A 20,814-nucleotide genomic window follows, 5' to 3' on the forward strand; every position below is an offset into this window, starting at 1 on the left:
AAAATTGTGTTGATTTAAAACATTGTAATTATGTAAGGGCTTTTCAGTTTTAAGAATTCGATCCATTTAAATAAAAATTGGGCTCGAAATGTAGATAACTCTACAAGCCCAATAAGTAAGTGAAACGCCCACGTATTAAGCTTTAGAAACCCTAGACTACGCTTCATCGTCGTCTTATATAAAAGACAAAACTAGTTTACCACGAACAATATCGCCGGGATATCAAACCTTTTTGCTCTTTTTTGTTCTCTTTATTTTTGGCTATGTTGATGCATTCATTCACGTTTGATCTTGTTTTATTTTGCAAAAGAAAAAAGATTTTTATTTTCGTTGATGTGAAGATGTTGAAAATTTCAAGTGATGAGATTTGATCTAAAATTCTCACGACGGTCGTCTGAGGCCTTTTGTGGCCGATTGATGTACCGATCACTCCTCTCTGATGAAATCTCTTCTTCATTCCCATATCTCTTCTTGTCTTCTATTTTAAACCAAAATATTTTCTTGATTTTATTGTTTAGTTTGGTCCGAAGTATTGGAGATGTCCGAAGTATTTGAGAACAACCAAAGTACAAAATTTGATCAATCGAGAAGCTGTTTTTCACTGAATTTCTAACTTAATTAATATAATCAAGATTGTGAAATTGAATGTTGTATTAGATGTCACATGATTTAGATTTTGATTATGGCCTTAAGAATTGTTGGAAAATTAAGTAAATCCGGTTACATGATTAAAGTCACACAAGCACACATCCTAGCAATAGTATTTTCTCTGCTAGACACAATCAACTACATGTGTTCTACACGTGCTTGTACATGTTGTCAATCCGATAACCGATACCACCTTGTTGTTTGAACTTTGAAGGACATGCCTACTCAATGATACAGTTGGAACTATAAGTTCACTTTGATTGAATACGACGGAATATTATTTGGGTAAAACGATAAATTAGAGAAGTCATGAAATAACATAGCAAACAATCCAATGTTGTATTTTGCGTTTAAAAGACTATATAATACGACAACATCTTGCATGTAAATAAAACTTTTAAAAACTGTATCAGACCGTAACTTATATTACAGTCATCAAAGCAAGGATTGACACCCACTCAAACTTTTTTTTTTTTTGAAACAGGCTTCACCCACTCAAACTTACCTCCATAATTCTGAGGCCTTTCCACGGCAATCTCGTTTAATTTGACATTAGCGTATTGGTTCAGGATGTTGTAATTTGAGTCAAATTATTTGACTATCAACACCTTCACATTTGGTGTTTGATAAAAAATTTTCATTATACAGGTGTTACAAAATTTGGTATTACTAGCAATTGACCCGCGCTCCGCGCGGGAGGCTTATAATTTTGTTTCGTTGATTTTTATTCATATTGTAATATTTTTTTTAATTGATTTTCAAAAAATATTATAATTATTTTCTCTTTAATTATTATCTTTCAATACTCAAATTTGGATTAAAAGCACTTGATTCAATTTATGAAATATCATTTTTTTTCTTTTTGATCATGTTATAAACTAATATTTTACTTTCATTTTTTTTCCTCTTTAGAATTTTATATATACAATTACATAAATGTTGTTTTAGTCTACCATAAATTTAAATTTTACTTCTATTCTGAAACTCAGTAACATATTTAAAATATTAAATTATGATCAATTTAAAATGAAAGTTGAATTATATTATTACCACTAATAAAATATAAAAGTATTATTTTTCTTATTTTAATATTTCATTTTGTTTACATAATTTATTTTTATTTATATAAACTTTCTATTAATTAAATAAGTAACATAAATATGCACTAAATGAATGTTTTAAATGTATTTTAATGTTTAAACAAAAATGTGGCTTAGGTGTCATCATGAGAAGAGAAAAAAGCTAACTTTATATAAATACTATCAGTTGACCCGCGCTCCGCGTAAGAGGTTTATAATTTTGTTTCGTTGATTTTTTATTCATATTGTGATATTTTATTATTATTTTTAATTGATTTTCAAAAATATTATAATTATTTTCTCTTTATCTTTCAATACTCAATTTGGATTAAAAGCATTTGATTCAATTTATGAAATATCATTTTTTTCTTTTTGATCATGTTATAAACTAATATTTCACTTTCATTTTATTTTTCTTCTTTATAATTTTATATATATAATTACATAAATGTTGTTTTAGTCTACCATAAATTTAAATTTTACTTCCATTCTAAAACTCAGCAACATATTTAAAATATTAAATTATGATCAATTTAAAATGAAAGTTGAATTATATTACTACCACTAATAAAATAATTAAAGTATTGTTTTTCTTATTTTAACATTTCATTTTTTTACATAATTTTTTTTATTTATATAAACTTTCTATTAGTTAAATAAGTAACATAAATATGCACTAAATGAATGTTTTAAATTTATTTTAATGTTTAAACAAAAATGTGGCTTAGGTGAATGTTTAGGTGGCATCATAAGAAGAGAGAAAAAGCTAACTTTATATATATATAGATACTCTAGAGATTATTTTGCATATTTATTACAGAGAAAATATATTTAAAGGAAAAAAACAAAAGAGATATATTAGCTTCCTAGTCAAATAACCGTAACCACAACTTTGATCAATGAGATACTCTCTTCTTCAAACCTCATCCACCCATACACCAATGTCTTCCAATCTCTCTCTTATCTTTCTCCTTCTGATTCCTTTTTATATTCCTCTGCAATTTTCTCTCAATTTGATTTCATTTGCTCGGCCATGGCGACTACCATGAATGCTGCTGTTTCCTTCACATCTTCAAACTCTTCTTCTCTTCCTGCTACAAGTTGTGCCATTGCTCCCGAAAGGATCAGGTTTAGTAAGGTATTTTATCGCTGTCAGGATAATTATGAATACAATTATACAAGTTCTGCAGTCTAGATTCTAGAGGTACTCTGCTTTTAGAGTTTTGCTAATAGCCTAATACTAATCTGGGTCATGAGTCTTGATCAAGTTTGGAACTTGGATAAGAGTGCTTCTTCTGGGTCTTACTTCTCTAGAGTATATAGAGAACATTTGCATGAAAAATGAGATTATAAAATATGCCAACTTTGACATATCAGTAAAGTTTGGAACTTTGGATGAGCAGCTTCTGGGTTTCACTTAGAATCTACTTTCTCAAAGATAAGCCCAAATGTTTTTTGAAAGAATAATGTAGTGGGTTTCAGCTCATCTAGTTTTGTTGTTGTTGTGTTTTTTGTTTTGTTTTGAAGGGTGCTTTTTACTACAAAAGCAACAATGTAGTGACAAGTAAAAGAGTGTTTTCCATAAGAGCTCAAATCACAACAGAAACAAATACTCCTACTCCTGCCAAGAAGGTAGAGAAAGTGTCTAAGAAGAATGAGGAAGGTGTGATTGTTAACAGGTACAAACCAAAGGAGCCATACACCGGAAAATGCCTTGTCAATACTAAAATCACAGCAGATGATGCTCCTGGAGAGACCTGGCACATGGTTTTCAGCCATAAAGGTAGAAAATTTCATTACTTGATCCCATCAACTTTAAGGTTCTGTGTATCATTCCATTGTTGGTGGTGATTGAAGTAGCATTTATATGTCTTTAATAGGAGAGATCCCGTACAGAGAAGGGCAATCAGTTGGGGTGCTTGCAGATGGAATTGACAAGAATGGAAAGCCTCACAAGGTCAGACTTTACTCGATTGCGAGCAGCGCTCTTGGAGATCTCGGCAATTCTGAAACCGTAAAGACCATTTCCTTTACAAATTTAAGAAAGAGTACGGTTTGTTTTGTCTGGTTGAGTGAATGTACAAGTTGGTGCAGGTTTCTTTGTGTGTGAAAAGACTTGTCTATACTAATGACCAAGGGGAGGTTGTTAAAGGAGTTTGCTCAAATTTCTTGTGTAAGTACCAATGAATAAGGCTTGTTTTTGCTTAAAGTTTAACTTCTTTCACCTATTATTCAACTTTCGGGTTTGCTTTTCCTTGTTTTTCAGGTGACTTGAAACCCGGAAATCCAGTGAAGCTCACTGGTCCTGTAGGCAAAGAAATGCTTATGCCAAAGGATCCAAACGCCACTGTTATTATGGTCTCTCCCCTAAACCTCAAATATCTTGAATTTCTTATTATTAAACTTCTATAGTTTCAGTTTCTTGAAGCATCATTTAACACTAATTTATCCTTCTTCTTCATGAACGCTACAGCTTGCCACAGGAACTGGCATTGCTCCTTTCCGGTCTTTCTTATGGAAGATGTTCTTCGAGAAACATGATGACTACAAGGTGAACGATTGCTTTGGTCAATAAGCTTTTTAATGATAACCAAACATAACAAATTATAATACCTTGCAATCTTCATTATGCAGTTCAATGGCTTAGCTTGGCTTTTCTTGGGTGTACCAACCACTAGCTCATTGCTCTACCAAGAGGCATATATACATAAACTCTTCTTCTGGTTTATTCTAGTTTCAAATCCTTCCAATTCAAAACAAAAATCAATCCTGTTTGTCTTTTTGTTGTTGTTGTTGTTGTGTGTTTAAAACATCAGGAGTTTGATAAGATGAAAGCAAAGGCCCCTGAGAACTTTAGGGTGGATTACGCGATAAGCAGAGAACAGGCGAACGACAAAGGAGAGAAAATGTATATCCAGACTCGGATGGCCCAGTACGCAGCTGAATTATGGGAGTTGCTGAAAAAAGACAACACTTTTGTCTACATGTGTGGGCTTAAGGGAATGGAGAAAGGAATTGATGACATTATGGTCTCATTGGCTGCAAATGACGGTAAGAAGAGCAAAGAAATAGCACTCTGATTCTTGATACAACCATTGCATAAGCATTGACACTCTAATAATAACTACGTATATGGTTTTTTGTGATGGTCTAGGTATTGACTGGTTCGATTATAAGAAGCAGTTGAAGAAGGCAGAGCAATGGAACGTTGAAGTCTACTGATCAAGACATGCGGTAGCAAGTATAGTGGAACAAAACTGTTATTTTCGTTTGACAATTGCTGTAACTTAAAGATAAGTTTTTTTTGATATATTTTACTAAAAAAGGGCTATTTAATCTTATATCATTCGTTTGCTGCCATTTTTTTTGTTTGGCTCTAAGCTAAAGGATACATTGATAGATACCCCATCTACAAAAAGTCAGTACATTTAAGAAAGTTAGAAACAATAAGTTGAAAGAAAAAATGGATATAGAATTGACAGCCATCTGTATATTGTGGTAGCTAACCAATCCCTTTGACAATGAGATGAGTACTATCCGTTTTAGTCGATAAACATTACCAAATGAAACTCTACCATATAGAATTCATGCATCCATTGGTTTCTTAGGACACTTGAACACTTAACTAGTTAGTTGATCTTGGGTTAGACTCACTAGACTGATTCATGTTCGTTTTAACTTTACAATATTAGCTCAAGCCATAAAAATATCATATGAGAAATACAAAAATCAGAATCTCGAGTGAAGATATTTTCAACTTTTTTATATTAAGACATGGTTGAGAATTTGGTCTGCCGACCAGAAAGGAGCAATCTAGTGGGCTAATGTTTCTTCTCTCTTTTCTTTTTTGTCAGAAGCTCATTTGTCAGTAACCGTTTGATTACAACGGCTAATTCCTAATACCAACCACGTGGCCAGGCATACCGTAACATACCAATATACAGCAACACTTGATTATAGCTATAACTAAAAAGATCATCAACAGTTTTATCTCTTTAAATCACTCCTCTGTTTTTACCATCTCTGTTTCGCTCCCTGAAGAAGAAGAAACAGAGCGTTCACATTATTCTTCAACACAATCATGGCATTGATCTTCTTCTTCTTGTTATCGAATTTGTTCTTCTCCGGTAAGAATCTTTTCTCTGGTTTACCTGTAAATCTCACCGATTCAACGACTGTGTAATCATTTCTAAAGTTTCTTAATTTGTTATTTTAATATCAGGAGCTTTCTCTAGGAGTTTCACAATTGCGAACAAATGCGATTACACGGTATGGCCAGGAATACTATCTAACGCCGGAGTACCTCCGTTGCCGACCACCGGCTTTGTTCTCCAGAAAGGTGAGACGCGTACGATCGACGCGCCATCTTCATGGGGCGGTCGGTTCTGGGGAAGGACACTCTGCTCAACCGACTCCGATGGAAAATTTACATGCGCCACCGGAGATTGCGGCTCCGGAAAACTCGAATGCTCGGGTACTGGAGCTGCTCCTCCGGCGACTCTAGCTGAATTCACTCTCGACGGATCCGGAGGGCTCGATTTCTACGACGTGAGCCTCGTCGATGGCTACAATGTCCAGATGCTGGTGGTTCCACAAGGCGGATCCGGCCAGAATTGCAGCACTACCGGCTGCGTCGTCGATTTAAACGGCTCGTGTCCGTCGGAGCTTAGAGTGAATAGCGTCGGAGGCACTGGCGTTGGTGGGAAGGGGACGGTGGCGATGGCTTGTAAAAGCGCGTGCGAAGCGTTCCGAGAGCCGCAGTATTGCTGCAGCGGCGCGTTTGGGTCGCCTGACACGTGTAAGCCGTCTTCGTACTCCCGTGTCTTCAAAAGCGCGTGCCCACGCGCATATAGCTACGCGTATGACGATAAGTCTAGTACATTTACGTGCGCGAAATCTCCGAACTACGTCATCACGTTCTGTCCTTCTCCCAACACCAGGTAAATCCTTGGTCTATTTACTTTTCACCCAAATCGTGTAAAATAGGTGGTTTAGACTTTAGACTAATGATGATTATTATAATTTTTTGCTTGTTGTATAATCGAAGTAACTTTTAATCATTAATTTTGCTATACAAGTTTTGTTTTCTTCAAGAGTTAAGATAGACATCGTTTGTCACGATCCAATAAAAGAGAGACACGTGGGAACATTAGTCACTTTTTTTTATTTGCAGCCTAAAATCAGCGGAGGAACACAGCCCAAGCACAGAGACAATGACGACGACAAGTCCAAGCTCCGGCAGTACGACGTCATCGCAGATGGTCTACGAAGGTGCCCTGAACGAAAGCAGTGGTTCACCATCTACTTGTCACGGCTTATCAAGTCTGATCACTGTCGCTCTCTCGCTTGCGTTTTGTCGTATGCGGGGGTTATTCTGACTAGATTCTGTGTCTTAGTGTCTGCCCACGTATGCTCAGAACACAAGAACGTATGGGCCTTAGAAGGCCTTTTGCTCGTCCTGCCCATGTGACGTTTGGATTGTATTGTTCCCTCGAGATTGAGATGGTGGTATAGAGTTGTAACTTGTAAGCTTAGAAGATATAATTCTTTTTCATGTAATTCTAATATGACTGGATGACATAAGAAAGGTAGGGATTGTTACTATAAAACAATTTGACTTGAGAAGGAAGACGCTGGCTGGTAAAGTTAGGAATTAACAAAACGTAGTGGATATGGGCCAATAATCCTACCTTAATTTACATTTCGAAAAAGCCCAATGACATGTATATTTGAAAAATATAAATGGAAAAAAAGAAATTAAATTGTCAGAAGTGGGATTTGAACCCACGCCCTCTTTCGAAGACCAGAACTTGAGTCTGGCGCCTTAGACCACTCGGCCATCCTGACATCTTTGATTAAATCGAGAATAGCATTTTAATAACTAAAACAATGAGTCAATCCGATGGTCAACTACTTAATAACTCAACTTATGTTGACCATTATTATTACCAAACAAAAAGACACTTGTAATATGGACCAATGAGTGAATTATTCGGATCGAGGAGATTAGTAGTAGCACATCATCAGCGCACTCAGATCTAAAGTAGTTCCACAACTCACACATTGGGTCGTTGACCAGACACCGAGAAAGGAAAAAGAAAAAACATGGAGGAAACGGCGCATCCGTACGTTCCGAGAGATCTGAAGCTGCCGGGATACGTGCCAATCTCAATGTCCATGTCCACCATCCTCGCTGTCTACCTTGGTTGTTCCCTCCTTGTCGTCTCCCTCGTCTGGCTTCTCTTGGGTAATCCCATTCCCCCTACCTCATCTCTGCATTCTCTGTCGAAACCAGATCATAGTTTTAAGTTGAATTTGAACAGATTTGGAGTAATATAGTCGACAAGATTTGACCTTAGTTTGACCTATTTACTCTGCAAAAACTGAGAGGAATTTTGGTGATGGTTTCAGGGAGGAAGAAAGCTAAAGTAGAGAAATTGCTAATGTGTTGGTGGGCATTCACTGGTCTCACTCACATTATCCTCGAGGGCTATTTCGTTTTCACCCCTGAGTTTTTCAAGGACAACACTTCTTGTTATCTCGCTGAAGTCTGTAAGTTCACTCAATCTTCTTCTCCTTATTCTTAGTGTTGACTGTTGTTGTTCTTGTTCTTGTTCTCCAATTAGACAATTAGATAAAAGTTTGTTGCTTTCACAGGGAAAGAGTATAGCAAAGGTGACTCGAGATACGCAGGAAGGGATTCAGCAATTGTATCTATTGAAGGGATCACTGCTGTTATCGTAGGCCCAGCTTGTCTCCTAGCTATGTAGGCTTCATTTCATTTCAAGTGTGAGTGGTATCTTTGCCATTTGGGTTTTTCTGTGAACTAAAATGTAGTTGAATGTTGTTGATGATGAAAATCAGATATGCCATTGCTAAGGAGAAGTCGTATAGCTACGTGCTTCAGCTTGCGATTTCGCTTGGCCAGCTCTACGGATGTTTGGTATACTTCATCACTGCTATCTTGGAAGGAGACAACTTTGCAACAAACTCATTCTACTATTACTCATACTACATCGGGGCTAACGGATGGTGGATCTTGATACCGTTACTCATTTCTTTCCGTTGCTGGAAAAAGATTTGTGCAGCTGCTGCCAACAACAACGTCCAGCCAAGGACAAAGAAGAAAACCCGTTGAAGCGGAGATCAAAGACTCTTCTTCCAATTCTACCTAGTGTTGTTCTCCTGATCTCTTCAGTTTATTTGCTATGATTGCAGTGACCATGAGTCTCCTTTTGCGGATGATTTATCCATTTCAGAACTTTGGCTATGTTATCTCTTTACAGCAATGAAATTTGCACTTTTGTTAAGCTTTTACGATTTTACTCAAGATCCCATTTATACGGCTAATCACAAGCGATACAAAAAAAAAGGTGGTCCTTAAACCATTTGAGAATATATCATTATACCTAATCTCTTGGAAACTTAAGTACCTTCAGCTTCCACACGAGTAGTCACAGGAGGAAACCCCATATTTTGCTTCAGAACTGACATGCTGATAAGTGCAAACACACAACAAAGCACATGATTTCATGAACAAAGTTTAGGAGTTACACAAAGAATGTGTCATGTTGAACTATTCTAACTCTTGGCTTTGCATCATTCTGAGAGGACAAGTAACATCGAACAAGTAGAGCATCTCTCACCTTAAAACACAAATGAAAACATTAGCTGAATTCATCTGCGCTGGCTTAAATCCCGTTTGGCCCAAGCGGTTTGGGTATTTTTAAAAATGTTGGGTCTTGGTTTTATATTTCGTTTGGGTATTTTAAATATTTTGGATTCGGGTTTGCGGGTTTTGCAGATCGGATTCGGATCGGTTCCTCGGGTTCGGATATTTTTTCCCAGGCTAAAAAAGGCGGAAGCGGGAAGCCCTAAGTTAGAAACCTCGATTTAACAACTACTTCGTTGCTCTTCGTTTTCAGCTCCTCCTACATCGTTGCCGCGTATAATCCCAAGTATACCTCAGCTCCCATCGACGAGATCCACACCAAGCAGCTCGAGCAGCCTACGACCATGTAAATACAATGCTCATAATCGTTTCTATAACACTTGGGCGCTTTTTTGTTTGCATAGCTAGGCTAGGGTTTCCAGTTTGCTAATCTCGTTCAATTTCGTGGGTTTTGTTTTTGTGTACTTAGGACTTCTCTCCCACACGAAGAAGAGCAGAGCTCTAAGGATTCGGAAAGCTCTAAGGGTTTGGAAAATTATGCGCATACTACTTCGGAATTGCGGGAGATGAAAGTACCTCTGGAAGGTGATTTTACGCTTGATAGCGAGAAAGACCCATGCGGTTCCAGAGACCACATTTCCGACCCGGTAAATACTTTATATTTCATCAGATTGTGACAATATCGTCTGTGGCATTTGGTTCTAGCTTTACTTGTTCAATCTTTTTTTAATCCTTTGGCAGCTACATTGCCTTCAAGGCTATGCATGAGTTGTGTTATCTCTGTCTTTGCCTTTGCAGGTTTATATTAAGTCTACAGAGGATGCAAAGCAATGTGACCACAGACTGCTGGGCCAACAGCAAGAACTTTTCTTTTGCCACCCACTCAGGTTCTTTCAGTGGCTTAATGTACTATATTGGCTACTTCTTCCTTTCATTTCGTTTCCCAAAACTAAATTATTTATATATGAAACAATTCAGCCCTGGGAGTTGGTTCTTCCTCCCACTTGGCACTCGTGTATTTAACAAGTTGATGGCATTCATCAAAAATGAATACTGGAACAGGGGTTACACTGAGGTCTTTCCTACTTCTCATTTCACTATTTGATTTCAATGTGGAAGACCGGTTGCTAAACTATAACCTTGCATTTGGCAGGTCATTTCACCAAATATGTTCAACATGAAACTCTGGGAAACATCCGGAGATGTTGCAAACGCCAAGAATAATATGTTTATCCTTGATGTAAGAGTGCATGCATAGCTCAACAGATTTTTTGCTCCTAATGTGCCATATTTAGATCTACATTTCAACAGCTGAAAATGAAAATGACTTTCTCTATTCTTCCTTGCGCAGGTTGATAAACAAGAGTTTGGGCTCAAATCTATGAACTGCCCTGGTCACTGCTTGATCTTCCAGCACAGAGTTCGCTCCTACAGAGGTGTGCGCCCCTGCCCTCTTTTCCTGTAGTGCAGTTTGATCTCATTAAATAGATATAATAGTATTATGTTCCTTGTTTTGTGACTTTCCGGCCACGACAATATGAAGCATTAATACTTTTCTTTTGTGATGTCGGTATGTAGAATTACCCATCAGACTGGCTGACTTTGGAATATTACATAGAAATGAGCCAAGTGATGCTCTAACTGGGTTGACCTGTCTTCGAAGATTCCAACAGGTATTTTGTATCCTTTTTTGTTTACTCTTCTTGTTTCTGTTCTGGGGGTTTTTCAAAAAAATGTATTGCAAGAAAAGTTGATGAGTTTATATATATAAAGAGGAGAATTACTACACCTTTAACGTTTTTTATGAGAGTAAGTCGGACAGACACATCACGAAGTGACATAAAATGATTGTGGTGTAGTTAAGCTTCTTAAAAGCTTACTAGAGGTCTAGAGCTGAGAAGTTCCTTAACAGTGAGATTAAGGTTAGAGCAGAGCTTAGTATAACAATAGAAATTCCTGCATTATGGCATTAGCATTAGAGCCAGTTTGCCATGCTGAAGTGAAGAATCACCACTTTATTTGCTTACCTGTCTCCTTTCCCCTTTTTGCGTGTTGCATATTAGTTACTTTAAATAACATTCACATAACTGATTTTCAGGATGATGCACACATATTCTGTACAAAGGATCAGGTTTGTGATAACTTGCTTCTTATCAGCAACGTTGGAGTTCCTTATCCTCCCGATTTCTTGTTACAAGTATTCTGTCTATTTGCAGGTTAGAGAAGAAGTTAAATGTGTACTGGAATTCGTTGACTCTGTTTACTCAAAATTTGGGTTGACATATGAGCTAAGGCTTTCAACGGTAAGATGTTTGGAGATTTCTTCCACCAAATTTGTTTCACTTTCCTTGATATAATCTTGTAGCTTATTGTTTGTATGTTATATTCAATCTCAGAGGCCAGAGAAGTACCTTGGAGATTTGGAAACATGGGTTAGAGTTGAAGAGGATCTTAAAAAGGCACTAGAAGAATTTGGAAAGCCATTCCTTGTATGTGTACTACTTCTGATGCTTTTACTGAAAAGTTTATTATTCACAGAGTATACATTCATTCTAAAGAGTGATGTTTTGGCAGTTGAACAAAGGAGACGGGGAGTTTTGTGGCCCAAAGATTGACATTACAATTTTTGATGCAATGAAAAAAAATATCCAGTGTGGTACTTTACAGGTTCAGCTCCCAATCTTTTTTTTTTTTTCCGTTTTCCTTGCATGTCTTGGTAGGTTATTTAATTAGCCTGCTGTTTTTGTTGGATTTTCATACCAGCTTGATTTCCAACTACCTGATAGCTTCAAACTGGAGTATTCATCTTCAACTGAAGATGAAGTGAAGAGGGAGAGACCTGTGATGATACATAGAGCGGTGTTGGGATCTGTTGAGCATATGATTGCCATATTGTTAGAGCATTACGAAGGAAAATGGCCTTTCTGGCTCAGTCCGCGGCAGGCCATAGTTTGCTCTTCGTCAAAGAAGCATCATTCCTACGCCGAAAAGGTTTTACATTCGCGACTTGCAGTTTTATGACTACCTGCAATTTCTTGTAGTATCACTGCTTCTTATTAATATATTTTTTCCTCCAGGTGAGAGATCAAATTCACGAAGCTGGGTACTATGTTGATGTTGACGTCAGTGACAGAGATATCAGAGAAAAGGTATAACTGTTAGATGCTTCCAGTCCTGAGCAGATAAACATAGTTATTCACCGTATGCCTTTTGAGTGATGATTTTGGGTTGTTGTGTATAGGTGCGAGAAGCTCAGGTTGCACAGTACAACTTTGTACTAGTTGTGGGTGATGAAGAAGCTACAACTGGACAGGTTAGAGCACGGTTTTGCTTATTCCCAAGCATGTAGTATATCTGAGCTTAAACATAGATCCATTGTTTTTCAGGTGACTGTTCAGCTGAGAGAGGAAGACGGTTCCTACTTCCCAGTGATGAGCATCGAAACTCTGCTAGATGTCTTCAAGCTCAAGAGTGCCAACTACCTCTGAGATCGGTGGGTGGGTTATAATATATATTTTTTGATGTATAGAGGGTTGTTCAAAAATCACAAACACTGCAATGAAAGCTTTTCGTACTTTAACTTAAGATCCCATTTGTACGGCTAATCACAATTCACAAGGGAATAAGAAAAAGGTGTTCTTGATGGTGAAACATAATTGTGGAGATACATCTCAGTGGTCTTTGACAAGTATGACAATGAAAGTGTATGTGTTAGGACTTACGTGACTTGAAACTTTACAGAAATGCAAATGAATCTGATAACGGAGCTTATATACCAAAATTTATATTATCTTGACTGTAATAACAGTTTTTTGGTGTTTATTTTTTTTTATCTCGCGGCTCAAAAACATGGCTTGGAGAAATACCAGACTCAAAAGATTTCACTTTTCCTTTGTATATACACAGCCAGGATTTGATATTTCAAACCTGTTAAGACAGATAATAGAAGGTACAATAATATGTTGATGCAAGTTTGTTTGATAGATGTTAGAGATGAAGATTGTCAGTGAGGAGGCGGAGGAGAGTGACACTCCCTTGGCTTCTTGGTTGTGACACTGTGGTTTTCTTTCCACCTCTGTTCCCCTGCAAGTGAAATGGACAACTTAATCACATCACTTCGATCTAAACATTTTTACCAACATTGTTTAAGTTAGCTTCTTTGTGTCTAGTTCGGTCTTACCTTTGGCTCAGCCATATCATCCTCGATCTCTAACGTGTTTATTTCTCTTGTTAATAACACAGACGAAGCAGGTTGGAGTCTCCTGTTACATGAACATAAGTTTTTTATTTAAGTAAACCTGAAAAAGAGAGACAGATAATGAAGAAAATAAAGATTGGCAAAATATGAACCTTTTTGGTTTCTGTCCATTCCTCTGTTTCTTAGTTGATGTAGGTTCTGCTTCACGGGCGGGGACTTCAATTTCCTGACCATGGATTGATTCTGCTTTCTTTTGAACACGGGTCTTAACAGCTTTAACCTAGAAATGAGAACGAAGTTTATTTATAGCAGTTTGGGGCATTGTAAACTTTGATTTTTGTGCCATGAGATGAAGTTGTCAAGGTTTGTGGAGGAGCATGAGATTGAGAATGGCCAAACCTGTGGTTTCTCAATCTGGATATCTTTTATGTCCAAGCCATTCATTTCCTCAGTTAGCGATCTGGATGACGCTGGCAACAGTCTTCTGTTTCTGGAAAGAACCAAACAGAAATTAGACAGAGAGAAAGAGAGAAAGAGAGAGACCGGTTCCTAGAGCTTCAATCAAAAAGATCAAAATACACTCCTAACCTTTCATGCTTCTCTGAATCAGGACATCTGCGGGATATTGCAGATTTTGTTTGAACGTTAGACATCCGGCTGTTGATGTAATCTTGACTAACTTCAACAAATTCTTGTGAAGGTGTTGGATTATCTTGATTCTGGATGACCTAGAGGAAAATCAGTTTTGAGTTCTTTTCATTCTGGAGTTGTCGTATCTAACGGATTTTACCCAATGAATGAAAATATATCATTATACCTGATCCCTTGATGACTTGGTAACTTCAGCTTCAACAGGAGTAGTCGCAGAAGGAATCCCCACATTTTCTTCAGAATTGACACACTGCTGATAAGTGAAAACACACAACAAAGCACATGATTTCATGAACAAAGTTTCTGAGTTACACAAAGAAAATGTCAACTTGATTTATTCTTACTCTTGGCTCTGGATCATTCTGAGAAGACAAGTGACATCGAACAAGTACAGCATCTTTCACCTTAAAACACAAATGGAAATCAGTTTTGAGTTCTTTACATTCTGGAGATGTCGTATCTAAGGGATTTGACCCAATGAATGAAAATATTTCACTATACCTGATCTCTTGATAACTCAGTATCTTCAGTTTCAACATGAGTGGTCGCAGAAGGAATCCCCAAATTTTCTTCAGAGTTGACAGACTGCTGATAAGTGCAAACACACAATAAAGCACATGATTTCATGAACAAAGTTTCTGAGTTACACAATGACTATGTCAACTTGAACTATTCTTACTCTTGGCTCTGCATCATTCTGAGAAGACAAGTGACATCGATCACGTACAGCATCTTTCACCTTAAAACACAAATGGAAATCAGTTTTGAGTTCTTTGAATTCTGGAGATGTCGTATCTAACGGATTTAAGCCAGTGAATGAAAATATTTCATTCTACCTGATCTTTTGATAACTCAGTATCTTCATTTTCAACATGAGTAGTCACAGAAGGAATCCCCACATTTTCTTCAGAATTGACAGACTGCTGATAAGTGCAAACACACAATAAAGCACATGATTTCATGAACAAAGTTTCTGAGTTACACAAAGAATATGTCAACTTGAATCATTCTTACTCTTGGCTCAGCATCATTCTGAGCAGACAAGTGACATCTAACAAGTGCAGCATCTTTCACCTTGAAAACACAAGTGGAAAGGTTATTAATATCAAAGAAAGTAAGATTGCACCCTTAGAACGAGCACCAGGATATACACACAACAATATAGCAGCCAGGCACTACATTTTTGCTTGGCACAGGTGACTTGCTGGATTCATATCCGCTGGCTTCTTCTTTTGCATGTACAACGGCTTCTACCTCAGGTATACATGACTCTACCAGGCAAGAGGACTTGAGACTGATCAACTCTGTCTCCAATCCAAGAGATTTGAGCTGTTCTCTTCGAAGGCTATCCTTGAGAGTGCAAATTTCACCTTCTGCAACCTAAGGTGCCAAGAAAGAAGATGAAATAGATATATTTCAACTACGATAATCATAGCCTCGAAGAGGTTAGCTCAATCACAAACTGTTAAATGTAAACAGACCCGAATGAAAGGAAAAGTCAAGATATTTACTTTTAGTTTCTCGTTGCACTGCTTCAAAACATTCCATAAGACTTTAGAAAAATTCCGCATGATGATGTGCTCTCGCTCATTTTTATCCTGGGCAACATGTTCCAGCTTCGGAGATGATCTTTCTGTTGGATCAGCTTTCGTTTCCTGCAAATACACTGGTGAGAAAACGTATTAGACATTAGCTTTCTTTTTGTAAACAGGTATTTTCTGTAATTTCTCATGTCCTTGTCTCTCAGGGGAGATAAGAGATCACGGAAAGAAAGCGGCCAATGAAAATTCCGTACAGTCAAAAGTGTAGAAATTTGTCAGAGCAAAATTCTACCTTCCTGAGAAATTTGGCTTCTCTCTCCATTAAATGTTTCTTCAATCTAGAGATGGCAAGCACAACAAATTTTAGTAAATGGCATATGTCAATAAATTTTCAGTTTTGGTGAAAATACAATAAAAATGTATCGAGGAAGCCAAACTTACTTGGGAGTTCTTGGGAACACTAAGTTTAATCTTCTTGTTTTTTTCAGCTCTTGGAAATGTCTTGAGCTGCCTCTTGTTGCAAGGTTCCTCGGTGTTATCAAATCTAGATATAACAACAAATTCAAAGGCATTAGCACTAGCACTAGCGGGAAAAGTAGACTTAAAGACTTCTTCTTTGAGTTCATAATAACAAACATTACTTGATTTTCATATAAGGTGATGCTTGTCTCAAAAGATAGGAGGTATCAAGATAATCCTCTTCCCCTGCTTTGACAGTTAAAATCTGTAAAATTGATAGAAGATGAGAAGAAAATTCTTCAATATTTGAAATTTTACTCATGCTAAAAGAACTCAAGCAGAAATCACAAATCTGTTACGCCTACCAAAGCCATCCTTTTTTTCCCCTCAAGGTAATCTCGCAAGTACCTTGTTAACTACATAAAGCCAAAATCATATCACCGTATAGAATGGGGGGAAGATTATATAACTCAAAAATCATTAAAAAAAAATGAGATAATGTGAAGGGGTTTCAAGGTAGACGCTACCAGAGAATTTTGATGATGTTTCTGCAATCCCTTCTTTCGGTTCTTCTGGTACTCTAACAGTGACTGCCAACATATACCGAGTGTTCATGGTTAGTAGAATTGGGGGCTTAAAAAAGAAGAACAGCGCAAGGGAGACTAATCAATGGCCTTACCCGTAAACATTGACCAAAAACCATCGATGTGTTATTGATGAAATTACTCTCAACCAACCTTTCTCCCTGCAAAAAAAAGTTGAGCGGGCAAACAGGGACTACGTTTTAGTTTATAGCTGAAGACATCTTCACTGTTAAACCAAGTCCTACTTTGATGCTAAGAACAAGTACTGGACATTATGTTACAGTCACCTATAATCTGTAATTAAGCTAGGAATATTTTGACCTAACTATTACACTGAATATGTAATTATAAGTCAAATAATTTCAGACATGATGTGGCTTTGCATATCAAATATGTGAGTCTATATACACAGTGTAAAGACAATAGATTAAAACCTGATTTCCTGTTCTTTTCTCTCTTTCTGCACCCGCAAGATCCACTATTGTCAGCATAGAATCACTGGACGGCATTTTTGTTTCGTTGGAAAAGCCATTGCATGATGCTCGTATGTTTATGATGCATTGTGAGCGACTGCGAGCAATGCCAAAATTAGCATAGAACATGAAGACATCTAGTTAAACATTACTAAAAGTGGCTCTATTTTCCTTGTGAAAGGCTTCTAATTAAGTTGATTATCGATATCGATTAAATAAAGGTGCAAGGGTCTCTTGGCAAAGTTAGAGCAAAACTTTGCCAAGTACCTTGATTGGCTGTTCGAGTTTGTTGTAGCTGTTGCACGTTTCAGCATTGCTTGTCCAATTAAAGACTCTGCTTCCTCCAAATTCTGGATTGAGACCTACTTAACACAAATGGTTGAGAAGAGTCGGAAAGTGAGAATGTTCATCTATCAATTTGAAAAGCAACTGAATGTTATGGTCAACCCAAGGAGCACCACACACAAAAAAAACACTGACAAACCTCTTTCAAACCCCTGATGGTTGATTGTTGCACAGACAATTCAGAGCTTTCACCACCTAGTAAATCATAAGCTTTCTCCCCTTTCCCTCGTTCGGAGCAAATTTCAAATATGGACAAGTTAAATGACCTGGAGAAAAGTACAGATATGTTATGGAACAAAAAGATAAAAGCTATACAGTTTGGTATTTCCTGCTATTGACACATCCATGGTGTACCAAAAAGTACTACATAACCGGTTCAGATAATAGTTTCGTATAAAATATCCATGATTAGCAATAAAGATAGAACAAAAAAAAACAATACCTGAAAGAATCAGAAGAAGTCTCATCACTCTTGTTGAAAATTCGACGGAGTGTAATTGGCACAATTCCAGGATCCTTCAAAGTTCCAAAGACTGTATGAGTCTTCCCAGAGCCACTAGGTCCCAATGCAGCCAACATTCCACTTTTCCCTTTCATGAAATCCTCCAACAAAGGCTGAACCATTTTATCATACACATCCTTCTACAAACACCAAAACAAACGGACAAAACTAGTTATCTCTGAACCAATCTCAAATTAAACAAAATAATGAAGCAAAATCGGTAAGAAATTTGAACAAACCTGGGAACAATCAGCCGGGAAGACATGAGAAAAGCCTTCGTATACCTCAGTCTTGCTTCGTTTCAGCTCTTGCAAAGCTTGAGGCGGTGTTAATGTGACCGAATAAGAATCATTGAGAGCAATACAAGCCTCTTCTTCCTTCCTCTTAACCCTCTTCGCAATCTCCGGATTCCTGTTCTCCTTCGCGATGTTCTTCTTCGAAGGATTCTGCGGCCAGACATTTCTAGGTCTGCTCTTCGCTGTAGCGGTAACTTTGGTGAAGGTTTTCAGAGGTTTGATCCTCAGGAATATCTTCAAACTCTCTGAAACGGAAGGTTTGATTTCGGGTTGAGGGATTTGGATGGAGAGAATCTCGTCGATCGGAAAAGTAGGAACGCCGTGCGAGTTCGCGGAGGCTAAAGAGGAGAGGGGCTGTTGTTTAGTAGCAGTGGTACACGGCGTAGCTCGAGCTTTCCTCGGAGGGTTTCGTCGGACTGTTACAGTTGAAGGACACGGCGGAGGACTGAGACTTTTCTGCTTCTCTTCCATTGTCTCTTTCTCTCTCAATGGCGGAAAAATGGAGCGTTTCAATTTTCAACTTTTTCAAATTGAAACGAAAAGAAAATTGTAAATTGATTTTGTCTTTTTTTTTGTCGCCAGTTTTCGAATTTTTTTTTTTTTTTTTGCCTGCACCAGTTTTGGAATTTTTTTTGGTAGGAATAATTTAAATAATTACGTTCAAAACACATTTAAGGCCCATATATTGGGCTTTTACTTAAGGCCCATTAGATATGTGCAATAAAATAATATTTCTGTTAAGTCTTGTCTTCTTGTTTTGTTTCAACGAATGTGTTTTTCACCAGAGTTTTCTGATTTACAGACAAGATCAGCGGATGAAGGACAACAAAGTAACATACTACACTTGCCCGGTTGTAGACATAGATAATAGATTGAGAAGATTATTATTATCTCCGGCACAGAGTAGACCAGATTGTTTTGCTTCTTACATTGATGTTACAAACAATATTCAATATCATTATTATAACCTTATGTATTGCTTCTTACGTAATGATGTTACAAAACCCAATATTCGATGTCATCATCAGAAACATATCTTTATATAAGTCTTGAAGCAATTGAAAATCTATTACCGCCAGGCTATTTTGTGCCAAAAGAGCCTTTTTAAAAAGTCATGGCTTAACAAATCACACAAAGTAGAGAGAAGAGTTCTATCAATTATAAAAAAACAAGACAGACCCAAGCCCAATAAAGTATTTAAAAGCCCATAAGCTTATTTTATTTGTAACATCATCAAACGTTACGTAGCCGTAGCACCACCTTTCACCGGAGCTGTAAAACTCGCCGGATGTTATCGGTGGCTGCGTCATTTTTGCCAGCAGCTTCTACGTTGCAACGAAGCTTCGGTTTGATCGAAAACCTAGGCATAGGCAAACTACTCGGCGGCGGAGATAATAACATGATCGCTGGACCGGGGTAACCATCAAAACCTTTAGGAAAATCACGTAGATGGTTAGACCGGACCGGAACTGAACCAGCTCGAGACAGTGTCTGTACAGACTCGACGAACTCTACTTTTTTCTTGTGTGCTTCAGATATTGCTTTCGTCTGAGCGACGCAATTGAGAGTAGAGTTGTTGTTGTTGACACGTGGTCGAGAGCTGTTGACGCGCTGCAGAGGAAGAATTGAGCTGTTGACACGGGGCAGAGGGAGAAGAGGAGGCTGAGAGTAACAAGGATGCGGCGGATATACCGGCGAAGTTCCCCAAGACGACGTTGGGGTAGTCGGAAGAGCCAAACTTCCTCCGGATCTTGAAAGGGAACCACGAGAACTCCTTCTTCTAGGGTTCTTGAATGGTCTCAAACCAGAAACCTGTTTACCCGGTGAACGTTGCACTGCTATTGTTTCCATTGATTAAGCTTTGAAAATTTCAAGTTTTTTTAAAGAAGAGTATTTAATGAAGATTTGAAAGAAAAACAAGAGAAAGGTATATTATATACGTTTAAATGGCGACGATCAACAAAATAATACGATCGAAAGCCCTATAATTTGATAAATATTCGAGGTTTATGACATAAAAATGGAAAGACTATATATCTGAAAGATGTTAAATAATCAAACTTCCATTACGAGATCCAAAGGATCGTTCGATATTAAACCTCTCTAATCTCTAAAAGAACCCTAACCTCGAGAGGACAGATGTTGTCAGGCACTGAGCACGGCTGGTTCCTTTTATAACCGAAACCACCAATAATAATGCGAAATTTTAAATTGACATTTTAAAAATATTATTGATTTTTAGAAGAATATCAAATTTATTATTATTAATGTTTATATCTTCTAGTCAAGTATACATAATATACGAATTGCGCAATACAGCACAAGTCCCGGGAAACACTATAGGACGGTCACCGCCGATTGAGTGT

The 20,814-nt window shown here is 37.5% G+C and overlaps 6 protein-coding genes and 2 non-coding genes across 12 annotated transcripts; 5 read left to right on the forward strand and 3 right to left on the reverse strand.

Moving 5' to 3' along the window:
* The first annotated feature begins 350 nt into the window (after positions 1–350).
* Positions 351–445, forward strand: LOC111828829. Its single transcript, XR_002832589.1, has one exon. It is a non-coding gene; the product is annotated as a small nucleolar RNA Z161/Z228 (small nucleolar RNA).
* Positions 446–2,653: 2,208 nt separating this feature from the next.
* Positions 2,654–5,068, forward strand: LOC17897341 (ferredoxin--NADP reductase, leaf isozyme 2, chloroplastic). The gene is made up of 9 exons (XM_006304481.2): positions 2,654–2,865; positions 3,255–3,510; positions 3,608–3,741; positions 3,822–3,900; positions 3,994–4,085; positions 4,201–4,278; positions 4,362–4,424; positions 4,544–4,778; positions 4,882–5,068. Exons 1-9 carry the CDS (start codon positions 2,761–2,763, stop codon positions 4,947–4,949), a joined length of 1,110 nt encoding a protein of 369 aa, XP_006304543.1. The 5' UTR covers positions 2,654–2,760; the 3' UTR covers positions 4,950–5,068.
* A 113-nt stretch (positions 5,069–5,181) lies between these two features.
* Positions 5,182–7,356, forward strand: LOC17897951 (thaumatin-like protein 1). Its single transcript, XM_023789168.1, has 3 exons — positions 5,182–5,854; positions 5,950–6,667; positions 6,901–7,356. The coding sequence occupies exons 1-3, from the start codon at positions 5,809–5,811 to the stop codon at positions 7,103–7,105; spliced, it is 969 nt and encodes a 322-aa protein (XP_023644936.1). The 5' UTR covers positions 5,182–5,808; the 3' UTR covers positions 7,106–7,356.
* Positions 7,357–7,490: 134 nt separating this feature from the next.
* TRNAL-CAA lies at positions 7,491–7,574 on the reverse strand. Its single transcript has one exon. It is a non-coding gene; the product is annotated as a tRNA-Leu (tRNA).
* Positions 7,575–7,732: 158 nt separating this feature from the next.
* On the forward strand, positions 7,733–9,044 carry LOC17900773 (probable 3-beta-hydroxysteroid-Delta(8),Delta(7)-isomerase). The gene is made up of 4 exons (XM_006305520.2): positions 7,733–7,974; positions 8,139–8,279; positions 8,385–8,493; positions 8,592–9,044. Exons 1-4 carry the CDS (start codon positions 7,833–7,835, stop codon positions 8,863–8,865), a joined length of 666 nt encoding a protein of 221 aa, XP_006305582.1. The 5' UTR covers positions 7,733–7,832; the 3' UTR covers positions 8,866–9,044.
* Positions 9,045–9,661: 617 nt separating this feature from the next.
* Positions 9,662–13,042, forward strand: LOC17896879 (threonine--tRNA ligase, mitochondrial 1). The gene is made up of 15 exons (XM_023776782.1): positions 9,662–9,745; positions 9,869–10,046; positions 10,198–10,286; positions 10,378–10,474; positions 10,553–10,639; positions 10,751–10,835; positions 10,978–11,072; positions 11,498–11,530; positions 11,616–11,702; positions 11,796–11,888; positions 11,974–12,066; positions 12,163–12,390; positions 12,477–12,548; positions 12,641–12,712; positions 12,786–13,042. Coding segments are annotated over exons 1-15 (1,413 nt in total). The 5' UTR covers positions 9,662–9,743; the 3' UTR covers positions 12,888–13,042.
* A 130-nt stretch (positions 13,043–13,172) lies between these two features.
* Positions 13,173–19,030, reverse strand: LOC17900423 (kinesin-like protein KIN-6). 5 transcript variants are annotated; one of them, XM_023777355.1, is made up of 24 exons: positions 18,392–19,030; positions 18,093–18,292; positions 17,790–17,916; positions 17,573–17,667; positions 17,267–17,402; positions 16,928–16,993; positions 16,776–16,838; positions 16,614–16,664; positions 16,431–16,513; positions 16,231–16,333; positions 16,082–16,127; positions 15,760–15,914; positions 15,428–15,628; positions 15,263–15,322; positions 15,085–15,168; positions 14,928–14,987; positions 14,750–14,836; positions 14,593–14,652; positions 14,415–14,501; positions 14,186–14,325; positions 13,997–14,087; positions 13,750–13,877; positions 13,580–13,661; positions 13,173–13,482 (listed from the first exon to the last, which is right to left on the reverse strand). In XM_023777355.1, the coding sequence occupies exons 1-24, from the start codon at positions 18,917–18,919 to the stop codon at positions 13,387–13,389; spliced, it is 2,829 nt and encodes a 942-aa protein (XP_023633123.1). In that variant the 5' UTR covers positions 18,920–19,030; the 3' UTR covers positions 13,173–13,386. The 5 variants fall into 5 exon arrangements, with proteins under 5 accessions (XP_023633123.1, XP_023633122.1, XP_023633124.1 ...); XM_023777354.1 differs by having other exon boundaries at positions 14,750–14,833; positions 15,085–15,171; XM_023777356.1 differs by having other exon boundaries at positions 14,415–14,498; positions 15,085–15,171.
* A 371-nt stretch (positions 19,031–19,401) lies between these two features.
* LOC17899795 lies at positions 19,402–20,600 on the reverse strand. Its single transcript, XM_023789826.1, has one exon. The coding sequence runs from the start codon at positions 20,297–20,299 to the stop codon at positions 19,712–19,714; it is 588 nt and encodes a 195-aa protein (XP_023645594.1). The 5' UTR covers positions 20,300–20,600; the 3' UTR covers positions 19,402–19,711.
* Positions 20,601–20,814: the final 214 nt, after the last annotated feature.

Source organism: Capsella rubella, unplaced genomic scaffold (genome assembly GCF_000375325.1).
Source record: "Capsella rubella cultivar Monte Gargano unplaced genomic scaffold, Caprub1_0 scaffold_1, whole genome shotgun sequence".
In the NCBI taxonomy this organism is placed as follows: Eukaryota; Viridiplantae; Streptophyta; class Magnoliopsida; order Brassicales; family Brassicaceae; genus Capsella; species Capsella rubella.